Genomic DNA, 12,757 nt, shown 5'->3' with positions numbered 1-12,757 from the left:
ACTTTTATTAGAGCATTTTTTTAGACTTACTGTTCTGTATGTGTTATGGTTTCTAGTTTATGAGGCTTTATTCCCCCTTCCATCCAAACTGAGAACTCATTAAGAGCAAGGAAGATATGCTCTCTATCATTGGATTCACAATGCCTGTTATCCAGGGGCGTGCCAGAGCTCACATAAACTCAATTATACATAACTTCCCAACATTGCTTTGAGTGATACCATGTTAGTAGCTCAAAATCAGCCATCACTGGAGTATGTACATCATAGAAATTAAGAAATGTTGTAAATTAGGCCTCACCTGCCCAAGAGTTGATTGTTAAACTTTTATCAGTGCATCACTGTTAGAATCCTTCTGCTCCATAGAAGATACTTCAAAACTGTTGAATTTGAGGCTTTTAGGATATAGAAAGGGACATTTACCTTATATTCCAGGGGTCTCATTAATTTAATTTGTGGCATTGTCGTTTTTAGTGGAATCCCTGGGAGTATTAATTATTATATGTTATCTCTGCAGGCTATTAACAAAGAACATTATAAGTTTGTTCCATTGACTAAAAAATGTGAACATCTTTTTCTTTCCCTAATATTTGGCTTCCAGGGTGGAGTTTTAGTAAAAATTACGGAAATGTGTCCTCCTTTGAACTGCTCAGAAAAGGATCACATTCTTCCTGAGAATCAGTGCTGCCGTGTCTGTAGAGGTAAGTGGGCTTGGTGGTGGGCCATGCTTGGGGTGAGGCTGGGGCTGGCCTTGGGGGTCATGAGAGTTTAATGAATAGTGTGATGATGATAACATGGGTCCAAAACTCTGCACTGCTCCTTAAAAAGGTGCATATCCTATTTACCTCTCTGTCATACTCTCCTCAATTGTAAAATGAGTATAATAATAGTATCTACTTAAGTATATGCTGTGAAGATTAAATGGGATAATGCATAAGCACCTACCATCATGCCTAGCATGTGATACATGTTCAATAAATGATAGTTCCTATAATAATGCTAATGATAGTTCTTACAATAATAATCATTATCATCATTATTACATTTTTCTCATGAGTGAGATTGGGAAGCATTCTTTCCAGCTCCGTCTGTTGGGCCAGTTCCCATACTCTGGTAGAGAGTGATGTGTGGTGAATCCTTACTTATAGGTTAGATTTTTATGCAACATTTTTACTCCCTGCAAGGAAAAATGCATCAGATAAATAACACGTGGTTGCTAATTAATTATTGGGCAAAAATGGTTTTGCTTCATCTTCCTGGAATTTCCTTCATCCCTAAATTTATTTAAATTTTTATTTATTATTATTAGTAGTTTAGAGATAGAGTCTCGCTCTGTCACTCAGGCTGGAGTGCAGTGGTACGATCATAGCTCACTGTAACCTTGAACTCCTGGGCCCAAGCAGTCCTCCTGCCTCAGCCTCCTGAGTAGCTGGGACTACAGGCATGCACCATCACACCCAACTAATTATTTATTTGTTTGTTTATTTTTTTATTTTTAGGGACTGGGTCTTGCTATGTTGCCCAAGCTGCCCTTGAACTCCTGGCCTCAATCAATTCTCCTGTCTTGGCCTCCCAAGGTGTAGGGAGTACAGGCATGAGCCACCATGCCCAGCCTATTTTTATTTTTCAATTGTTATATAATAGTTGTGCATATTTTGGGTGTACATGTGACCTTTTGATACATATATACAATGTGTAATAATCAAATCAGGGCAATTGAGATATCCATCACCTCAAAATTGATCTTTTCTTTGTGTTGGGATCTTTTCTTTGTGTTACAATTCTTCTATTTTGAAAAAGAGAATAGTTAATTGTTAAGTATAATTACCTGACTGTACTATTCAATAAATTCCTTTTATCTAACTGTATTTTTGTACCCATTAACCAAATTCTTTTCATATTCCCTCCCCCTGCCCTTTCCCCTCATGGCCTCGTAAACTGATTCTTATGCCTTAAAACCCAGCTCAAGTATCACTTCCTCTCCGCAGCTTCTCACTCAAGCAGAATTAGATGAATTAGGAGAACCTAGGATTTGTTCAAAATCTTTTAAAAAATCCAGCTAAACTCATAGGTATTATTTTAAAACTATACCTACCATAAATACTTCAGATTCTCAAATACCCAGTAAGTGGTATTCTTTTAATTTGAGCTTTGAAGCTTCTAGAGTTAAGGAGATCCCAGCAGCATAGCAGTTTAGCTCAGGTAACCTCATATTTTGCTTTTTTTCCTATCTTTTCTGTAGCAGAGGGGTGGCAAAACTTCTTTATAAAGGGTTACAAAGTAAATATTTCTGGCTTTGCCGATAAGAGGTTTCTGTTACAACTAACAGAAGAAAGTTAGCAAGAAAGCAACACAGACCATAGGTATAGGAATGGGTGTGACCATGTTCCAATGAAACTTTATTTACAAAAACAGGTGGCAGCCTGTAATTGTTGACCCCTCCCTTAGCACCTTCTGGTATATGAAAATGTTGTATATTTCACCATTGCATGTTTTCAGCTTAGGCTTTCTGTGCTTGGTCATGAGAGCTCTGGGCTTTGGTAAAATTCTTAGGAAAATTTAGTAAGTTGATAGCCAGAAATGGCCCCTAGAATTAGTGATAGGCTAACTATGACATCAGAATATCTTCCTGGAATCTGCTTTCATGGTTATAAGCTTATCTGCAGCTGGCATGCTTTAGAAATACCTAAAGATTGAGTGGAATTTTCAGAGTGATGCATTTATTGGTAACCAATAAAATGGTTAGGTAGGTCTTATAATTTAATGCAAAATCCATCACTTGCTATTTGTTGGGGTGCCAAGTGAGACTCAGTTTATGTAAATCCTTTCTGATTTATGGTTTCATTAGAGCAGAATCATTGATTAGGCCACAGAAATTCAGGAGGGATTTCATTACCCTGACCCAATTTGCAATAGAACAGGTGCCACTGCTTCTGTTAGCACTTGTCTGCAATGTGTCCATTACCAATGAAGATGCTGAGAGATGTGACATCTCATTGACAAGAAGCAGACGTGCAGGATTCCCATTGCTAGCAAGCAGTGGCGTTTACCAAACCTGACTCAGCTTTGAGGGAAGAGTGGGAGGCAGGAGGAAGATCTCATAGATTTGATCTTAGGCAGGGCCCATCTATGAAATCAAGAGCTTTCTTTTTCATACCCAGTTCCTTCTCAGCCAGGAAACAGTCAGCTCTTTTATTTGAAAGCTAATGGTTTTTTTCAGAGGTATGTGTGTGTGAGAAAGTTATTTTATGCTCTTTGACCGCTCTACATTTGGACAGCAACTAGAGCATGTCTTCAGAAAAGACATGGTGGGAGGGTCTTTTCGCAGGAGGTAGGTGAATTAACCATTTGGATTTCTTCCGTACTACTCCCATCTCAGAATCAGACTCTGAAGTAAAGGAGGCAGCGTTGTTGACTGAGGCCCTTTTCAGAAACATCTACTGTTATGACCTTCCTTCTTGCTGATCCATAGCAGCGAGAATCCCAGAACATCCAGCCCACTTGTCCACATGCTAGGGCCTGCTCTGCCCATCAGGCAATCAGGAAATGAAAGGCATATTTATCTGGATAGTGAGATGTCTCTTTTTCATGAAACCCTACAATTTAAATGACAATTAACAAAGAACAATGCAGATGAGTTCAAAAGTCTGTCATCTTGAACTAAGCCCCCCCCCCGTGAATTTTGCTCCATATCTCTTAATTCCATCTTTAAAAGTAACATAATCGTCTCTCACAATTTTGTGAGAAATACTTTTGCTCTTTATCTTCTGTTTGATTTTTGCCTTTTCCTCTACATTTCTGAGTGGACTCACAAGAGGAGCAGGGGGTTGGACAATTACTGTTCTGACAAGACCTGGAAAGCCCAGTGGACTTCTAAAGCAAATTATTCAGTTCTTCTTGCCTCCTCCCCTTCTCCCCTTCTCTGAAACAGAAAGTAATGAAAAGGTGAGAAACACTCGATTTCTATGTAAAGTAATTTGTATCCTGCGTATGGAAAGGCAGCATCATTTGCGCTGTGGACTGATTGTCCACAGACTGGCTGGCAGCATCGTTTGCAGAGAGGTGGGACCGAGATGAGCTGAGGTGCATATTTTAGGAAATGAGCTCTGTGGTATGCTATAGCCGTACTGCTTCTGCCACCCTGATGTTATTGATTACGAAAACCAAAGTGGCCGTGGCCTTTCAATACCTGCACCGGAGGCCTTTCAATTAGCATATTTATCATCTCTCTCTTACTGTGACCATCCGGTCATTAGTCTGAGGGAAATTACCCTATGACAGTATGATTCCTCAGAAGTCTAAGTCAAAACCTTTCTCATGCCTGCCTGGAGAATTTGAAGTTTTCCAAGGTTTATTTTCTTTAGGACTCTGATGAGCCACCTTACCTGGGGAGGCTTAGACTGGGAATTTGAGACAACATCCAGAGAGTGGATTTTGCTGCTGATCTCAATTGCTTAATTATAGAATATCCATACGGCTTGCCAGTCTTTTAAAAAATCACATTTATTTTAATGATCACATTTTATGAATTGATTATTTAAATACAGGAGACAAGGTAGGGATGAAGATATGGTCCACCCACATAGAATGTTTCTGTCATTGTCATGTTAATGAATGAATGACCTTATTTTCAGCACTAGCTGATAGGCTTTATATATTTTACATATGAAATAAGGTTAAAACCCATTTTGCTGAGTTATAATTTATTTCCTCAAGTTATAGCTTGCTAGCTTGATTATGAAGTTAATTTTTTTTAACTGATTCTTACCCAATTTTCTTATATGGTTACTGTCCTCCGCCCCACCTTTTATTGAGTAATCAAGATGAAAGATACAGGCTACATCTTTACATTTGATTTTTTTCTTTGTTTGAATTAAACCTAGGACTTTAAAGTTAATAAGAACAAGTTCTGACTGACTTATGGTGTTCACTGTATCAACAAACTGGTCTCCAAGCTAGGGGCTCACGTACCTTGTCTCTTCAAATTTTGTGTCATGGCAGATGCTGTAACTAATTCCCTTGTCCTTTAGGGAAAAATGAACATAATGAAGTAAATGGGCGGTTTAATCCACAGGGCTATTGGAGCAGCTGGGACACCCATAGGAGAAGAACTATAGAATTGCTAGGAAAGAAACATGCAAAGGGAATCAAGGTGATGGATACTGGCAGGGAGAGGCCACTTTGCAGTTCGTCGGAGTCACGGTCTCAGTCACACAACAGCACCACCCGAACAGCCTTAATCACCACTGCAGCTTTTCTCTGATACCTCAGGACAGTTTGTGCTGGCAACATGAAATTCATTTACCCTCCTCTTTACCTTGAGGTAATGGCTGTAGCAGGAGCCTGCCCACTTGAAGTGTGAGGCCATTAGGTGGAGAAGGGGAGTGTGCACTGGAATAACATCTGGGCTCCTGCCTGGGAAGAAGTAATAAAAGCATCCATGTAGACCCAGCGGAAAAAGATTGCTCATGAATTTCTGGTGCTCTCAGTTAAAGGATGAAGAAAAAAAAAAAAAGGTCAACAACATTGACCATGTATTCGCAGGACCACTCCAGGAAAACAGACCCATCATTTGACCCATCCTGAAATTCTTAACATACTCCTCAGGGTTTTATTCCCCTTGTAATCAGCTCTAATTGTATCTTCAATGTCGCCAATGACGTTGGAGGGTTTTGCTGCATTTTTATGACTTCTAGTATTGGGAAAAAGTTCTTTCCGACATCTGTTCCAAATGCATTTATCTGTAATTTTAATTCAGGCTTACTTGTCTTGTCATCTGGCCTGGACGGAAATTAGTTGAGATTATTTGTACTGTTTAAGATTTTATGCCCTTCGATTAAACCCTCCCGAAGAGTCTTGGCATCAAATGATTTCCCCCCACCCGGTCTTCCTCATTGTTTTGGGTGAATTTATAATTGAAATGGTTTTAGAGAGAGGATTTCAGGCAATTTGAGAAGAAAAGAGACCTGAGAAAAAGTCACTTAATGAGAGTGTAAACTAGTGCCTAAATAGAGGAACTGGCAGTTCACAGATGGACCAGTTCCTCTGCATATTGATAGATGAGATCTGATCAAAATCCCAGCAACCGTGGGCTGAAGTGGACTGGAAAGACAGGGCTATATGCTCAACTGTTGGGGCTGGGGACAGAGGACAGTCTCAGTGAGTACATGAATTCATGGCCCTAAAAGTGCTACAGTGGATCAAGGCCTATGAAGCTTCCAGAAGTAGGCACATTTTCCCAGAGAGGAAACCTGACACTAAGGCTAGGGTGCCTCAGATCTTAAGGAAAGACCCTTAAATGTTGACTACTGTAGAAGAAACCAATTGCTTTCTAAGCTAGAACCTGTGAGAGTTAGGAGTTCAGTCTCTATTAGGCCTGTTCTGATGGCCCTACCTTCTGTCCACAAAAGCTTAAGGAATGTTCTCACTCTCAAGGGCCCAGGCTTCTCCTGTGTTTTGTGTGTTGCTTGTGGAGTGCATAAAGGCATCCAGTTCTCATAAAAGACCTTTCAGCCATATCCTTAACCAGTCCGTGAATGGACCTGACTCTATGTGTCTGAGCCACATGGAATATGCTGCCCTCACTATACCATTGCTCTTTATATGAATTTCAAGGTTGGGTAAGCAGTAGTGAATGAGAGAGGTATTGATGTTCTGAGATTTTAGAATAGAGAACTCTGGAGTGCACTTTTAGATTGTCCAGGTATATAATTTCAAAGGTAACCTGCCTGACCTGCTGGGGTATATTTTAGGGACAAGAGATTGAGGAACTATTAGTGACCCATTTATTCCTTGTTGTGGAATAAGTTACAGTAGTGAATCATAATGATGTATGTCTGTCATTGGCTGCAAAACCAAGAGATGAAGCAGAATCAGTGATGGTTCCTTGATAATTATAAACAATATAGAGTGGGATTTGGAGAGTGGCAGTGTGGGGGGCCTCAGTGTAATAGGCAGAGCTTATTATATGCAGATTAGGCTAATGAATTTAATGAAAGTAAATCATTTTTCTAGTGTTACTGGTCATTCATGGCAACAGAACTCAATACAAGACCACCACGGCATCCAAATTTTAGGCTGCTTTCAACCAGAGGAGAAAGTGTGACCCCAACATTTACATTTTCTTTCATTAATTTCTTTGTACATATCATGGGCACATGCTTCTCTAAGCATTTGGGACTCTTACTCTTTGTGCAGCCAACCTCACTCATCCTTCAAATCTCTTCTTTAAAACATTGTGTTAGGTTTCTTCTCTGCATACATTCCTGGAGCACCCTGCCCCTCTCCATCATAATATCCCCTTGGAACCCAGTGCTCAAAGTCAGTCACCCCTGCTAGAATGTAGGATGAATGAGGACATGTTTATGGTATTTTTTGCTATATTCCTATTGTCTGGTTTAATGCCTGCACATGTGCTAGGTGCTTAAAATTTGCTGTTCTTAAGAGGACAGTGGAACAGGACAGTGATTAAGTACTCCAGCCTCAGTCAGACTATGGCTCTGTACCTTCCCCAAGTGCACCACCTTCCTCTAACTTCAGTTGTCACATCTGTAAAATGGGGATAATAATTCAGCTTCATATAATTGTTATAAGAGTAAATGGGATAATGCATGTAAAACACTTAGTCAAGTGCCTAGCATATGGTATGTGTTCAATAAATGTTAATTATTGCTGTTGTTACATCTGTAGCAGATTATTTGGGATTCTCCAGACTTACTCCTTCTTCTTTCTTCTTCTTCTTCGGTTGGCATTCCATTTCTCCCACTAAGATCCGGGTCCTGCTCCTCTCAAGTTTCTAGCTATTATAGTTTTTTGTTATCTTGAAGTGATTTATCCTTCTCTGAAACATTATGACATTTTTTCCTGCTCACATCTGACTTAACAAAGATTGCCTTGATGGAGGCCATATGTGGTTTATTGCCCCTTAGGGATTGTAATTTCCCTGTGGGCAGAGAATATCTTAAACATCTTTGAAGTGTCTGCAGATAATTATGTACTGCTGCAGCCCACAGAGTAGAGGCCCCATAAATATTGAGTGAGTGATTATTCACTCACTTGTGCAGAAAGGTAAGTGGGCTTGGAATGAATATTGCTTGAATAAAGGCCTCCATTAATTTAAAAAACACATTTTTGAGAAGAATGGTTAGGCATAATCAAAGTGGATTTGACTTGAAGAATGGTTAGGCATAATCAAAGTGGATTTGACTTGAAGGTCAGTTTGTTCCACCGGCCCTTCACTGTCCTTGAAATACAATTTACTCAACTCCTGGCATTGTGATTTGACATGGTACATGCTTAATAGAAACATATGCATTGGAAAATCAACACTGTTTGAAAGGCTTTGTTCCAGGCTGTCAGACGCATGTGGAAAGAAAAGGACAGTTAAAGTCTCCTGGAAAAAAAAAAGAAAAGAAACACAGACAAGGAATATGTGTGATAAAGTATGCACATGTGCCATTGAATCAAGCTTCCTAATGAAGGAAAATGTGACCATTTGATTTAATTATTGATCAATTCAGACATGGAAAGTGAAGTCCAGGCTCTTCCTTTGGAAGAGAGACACGTGATGCCTAAAAGTACCCCTTTGGTAGGAAAAACATCAAGCACTGCTAGTTGTAATGATTATTGTAAGCCTCTCAAGCCCTTATAGAAGTGTTGTCAACTGTCAGAGGTTTCAGATTTCCAGCCAGTTAGACTCTTGTTCTGATTTTTTTTTTTTTTTTTTTTTTTTTTTGAGACGGAGTCTCGCTCTGTCGCCCGGGCTGGAGTGCAGTGGCCGGATCTCAGCTCACTGCAAGCTCCGCCTCCCGGGTTTCCTGCCTCAGCCTCCCGAGTAGCTGGGACTACAGGCGACCACCACCACGCCCGGCTAGTTTTTTTTGTGTGTTTTTAGTAGAGACGGGGTTTCACCGTGTTAGCCAGGATGGTCTCAATCTCCTGACCTCGTGATCCGCCCGTCTCGGCCTCCCAAAGTGCTGGGCTTGCTCTGATTTTTGACTGAGGCAGTCACCAGTTAACAGGTCATAAGTAGTGAAGCTGGATGTAACTCATCTAGGCCTATGCATCTACTCTCTAATGTCCCAAGGAGTGGCTACCTCTTTCACTTTTCTTCACTAGGTTTTGCTATCTGGGAGGATATATGACGTAGTGAGAAGCACATGGGCTTTGGAGTTAGCCAGACCTAATTTAGAACCCTGGCATCTCCACTTACTACCTAGAGGTTCGTGAATTTGTACTTTTTATCTTGAAGTTGAGGATAACAACATTAAGTTATTTTGAACTTTAATCATCATTGTTAAAAATATCACCATCATTATTAGTGGCCACCATTGATTGACCTCTTTAGTAGGTATAAGGAACTGTTTCAAGTGCCTCACACCGATTAGCCCATTTAACTTTCTCAACAACATATTAAAAGGTGTATATTATTATTCCCATTTAAAACATCTAGCGTGCCAGGCATATTATAGGTGCATGAAATTTATCATTTAATAACAATATTATTATCTTTCAGAGAAAGAATTCTCCAAATATTGTTGGTTTAAAATTTTATTTCAAAGAAAAATAGTTCTAGAATGTTATCACTGAAAGGAATCAACTTGACTTTATCTCGTGGAGTGATTTCCATATTTTTAAGCCAGAAACTATCATTAACATGATCAATATGGGCCGGGAGCAGTGGCTCACGCTTGTAATCCCAGCACTTTGGTAGTCCAAGGCAGGTGGATCACGAGGTCAGGAGTTAGAGACCAGCCTGGCCAACATAGTGAAACTCCATGTCTACTAAAAATACAAAAATTAGCTGGGTGTGGTGGTGTGCACCTGTAGTCCCAGCTACTTGGGAGGCTGAGGGAGGAGAACTGCTTGAACCCAGGAGGTGGAGTTTGCAATGAGCCAATATCATGCCACTTCACTCCAGCTTGGGTGACAGAGTGAGACTTTGTCTCAAATAACAACAACAAAACAACAACAACAACAAAAAAAACCATGATCAATGTGTCAAAAGTATAAAAGCATAACTATTCTATTTGAATCAGAGACAGAGTTGAACCCTGTGTAACAACTCATCTGTGCCTAGGGCCCTGAGGAGCACAGTTTAAAAATTACTAATTTCATCCATTCCCCATATACATACCTAGAAAAGCAAAGTGATTTATACTGTTTGTTAGCTGCAGACCCTAAATTATAAATTAGATCTCCTGACTTCTAGATCCATTGTTTTCTATGAGATCACAGTATATGATAGAGCATAATTATTGTTTACTAAAAGTCCTGATTTAAGGATGATAAAACATCTTTATATACTTTATCATATTTGAACTTCACAAATTTTATGGTAGATGTTACCTATTCCTTCTAGTTCACCTAAAATGCTGCATAATTTTCTGCAACATTTGGTGGCAATGGCAGTAAGGGGGAAAAAACAACTGGAGACCAGAATATAGAAAGAGGGTGATTCCATTGAAATAAGCAAGTACAGTGGAGTTGGCATTTGCCCTGAGTGCAGTTTCTAGTCTCTGGTGGTTTAAAATCTGGCTTCTAATGGACACTGTGTAAGCAGACAGGAGACAGCCTGGGGCAAGTATGAGAAACATAAGTCAAGAACCTTAAAGGATGAATCCCTCCATGGGTGAACTAGGAAAAATCCACTCTGTACAAGGAGACTTGCCTGTCAGTCTTGACTCTAGATGGAGGTCTACAGGAGAAAATCTTGTATTCCTGAAAGCTTAGGGCTGGACTTTATTCCACTTGTGTGACTCAGTCTTCAAGCCCTAAGACAAAAATGTAGTTGAAAGTCATCTTGGGTTGACAGTTCACTCAGACCCCTGACAGAAGGAAACACAAATCCTCTCCGAAGAAATGCAGTTTAAAAACCAAAACCTCAAATAATTCTCACAGATTAAATTCCAAAAAATATGAGCTTACAGATGGAAGAATCACTCAAAGCACAAGAGAAGAAGCCATCATGCGTACTACTCAGCATAAACAACAAATGGCAAAAGTAGATGCACGAAGCCTGAAGATATTAGAATTATCAATATAAAATATTTGTATGTAACATGTTTAAAGAATTTTTTTAAAAAGAAAATTTAAAAAATGAAAGAATAAGAGACTATCAAATTTGACTAAGCAGATTGAAAAATAATGAAATAGGATTCTAAAAATAAAAATACAGCAAGTGAAATTAAAAATGATGTGGGTAACTGAAAGAAAATATGACACAGCTCAAGACAGAATTAACTGATAGATACATCTGGAAATGATACAGAATTCAGCATAAAGAAAAAGAAACAGAAGATATGAAAGCAAGTCTAAGTAACATAGATGAAAGCTTGAGAAGAAAAAACATTTATCTAATTGGAAGTCCACAAAGACAAAATGGAGAAAAACATGGAAAGGGAATGTTTGAAGAGAGAATATCTAAGAATTTTCCAAAATGATGAAAGATTTCATCATTTTTCAGATTTGAGAATCCCCCCAAATCTTAAATACAAATACATTTATACCTACATGCCTTAGATTAAAACTGAAAAAATACAAAACAAACAAACCCCAATCAGGCTGGGTGTGGTGGCTCATGCCTGCAATCCTAGGACTTTGGGAGGCGGAGAGGGTGGGGAAATCGCTTGAGCCTAGGAGTTTGAGACAAGCCTGGGCAACATAGTGAGACTTCATCTTGGAAAAAAAAAAAAATTAGTTGAGCCTGGTGGCACACACCTGTAGTCCCAGCTACTCAGTTGCCGAGGTGGGAGGATCACTTTAGCCCATGAGGCCGAGGCTGCAAAGAACAATGATTGTGCTACTGCACTCCAGCCTGGGCAACAGAGTGAGACTCTGTCTCAAAATAACAATAAAACCCAACCTAACACAAAATAAAAAAGATCTTAAAAGCATCCACAGAGAAAGGGGTTGCCACATATAAAGGAATGACTATTAGATTAATAAGTGACTCAGCAGCAATAGTAGAAGCCAGAAAACATGGAATGACATTTTCAAAATGTTGAGATAAGATAACTATACTCAGTAAAACTATTTTTTTAGGTATGAAGATAGTCTAAAGACACATTTAGACAAATTGAAATTGAGCACAGTCACTATCAAAAGATACTGAAGGAACTTCTAAAGAGTATATTAGGAAGAAAAATTTCTTGGAAGAAGTAGCAGGGAACAAGAAAGAATGTTAAGCAAAGAAAATGTTGAATATGTGGCTAAAGAGTATGCCCCAGGAAGCATGTTTAAGAATGTTTTTAGCAGCTTCGTTTGTCAATGAAAACCTGCAAATAGCTCAAATGTCCATCCATAGTATAGGCATACCCAAGAGATATTATGGGTTCGGTTCCAGACTATGGCCATGAAGCGAATATTGCAATAAGTGAGTCACACAAATTATTTTTGTTTCCCAGTGTGTTTAAAAGTACAGTCTGATGGCATTTTACTCAATGGAAAGTCTTTCAAAATTGGTGCTGATCTTCCTGCTTTGTCAACTAAGTTTATATAATATTCTAAATCCTTTGTTGAATGAATGAACCCATAGCTAAAGGCATTCACATGGATGAATAAAGAAAAGCACACCATAGTATAATAAAAATAAAATGGATGTGGCGTGGATGTGGTGAACAGGGAGCACTTCTACACTGCTGGTGGGAATGTAAACTAGCACAACCACCATGAAAAACAGTGTGGAGATTCCTGGAAGAACTAAAAGTAGAACTGAAAGTAGAGTTTGATCCAACAATCCCACTACTGGGTGTCTACCCAG

The 12,757-nt window shown here is 39.3% G+C and overlaps 1 protein-coding gene across 2 annotated transcripts in view; it reads left to right on the top strand.

Moving 5' to 3' along the window:
• NELL1 (neural EGFL like 1) overlaps nucleotides 1-12,757 on the top strand; it is a 936,950-nt gene that overhangs the window by 299,556 nt on the left and 624,637 nt on the right. For both annotated transcript variants that reach the window (XM_008004248.3, XM_008004241.3), the window contains exon 11: nucleotides 599-698. In XM_008004248.3, the coding sequence (XP_008002439.3) occupies nucleotides 599-698 (100 nt within the window). The remainder of the gene's footprint in view (nucleotides 1-598; nucleotides 699-12,757) is intronic.

This window comes from Chlorocebus sabaeus, chromosome 1 (genome assembly GCF_047675955.1).
Source record: "Chlorocebus sabaeus isolate Y175 chromosome 1, mChlSab1.0.hap1, whole genome shotgun sequence".
NCBI classification, from domain to species: Eukaryota; Metazoa; Chordata; class Mammalia; order Primates; family Cercopithecidae; genus Chlorocebus; species Chlorocebus sabaeus.
The sequence above is the reverse complement of the archived record's forward strand: the minus strand, read 5'-3'. Positions and strand labels throughout refer to the sequence as shown.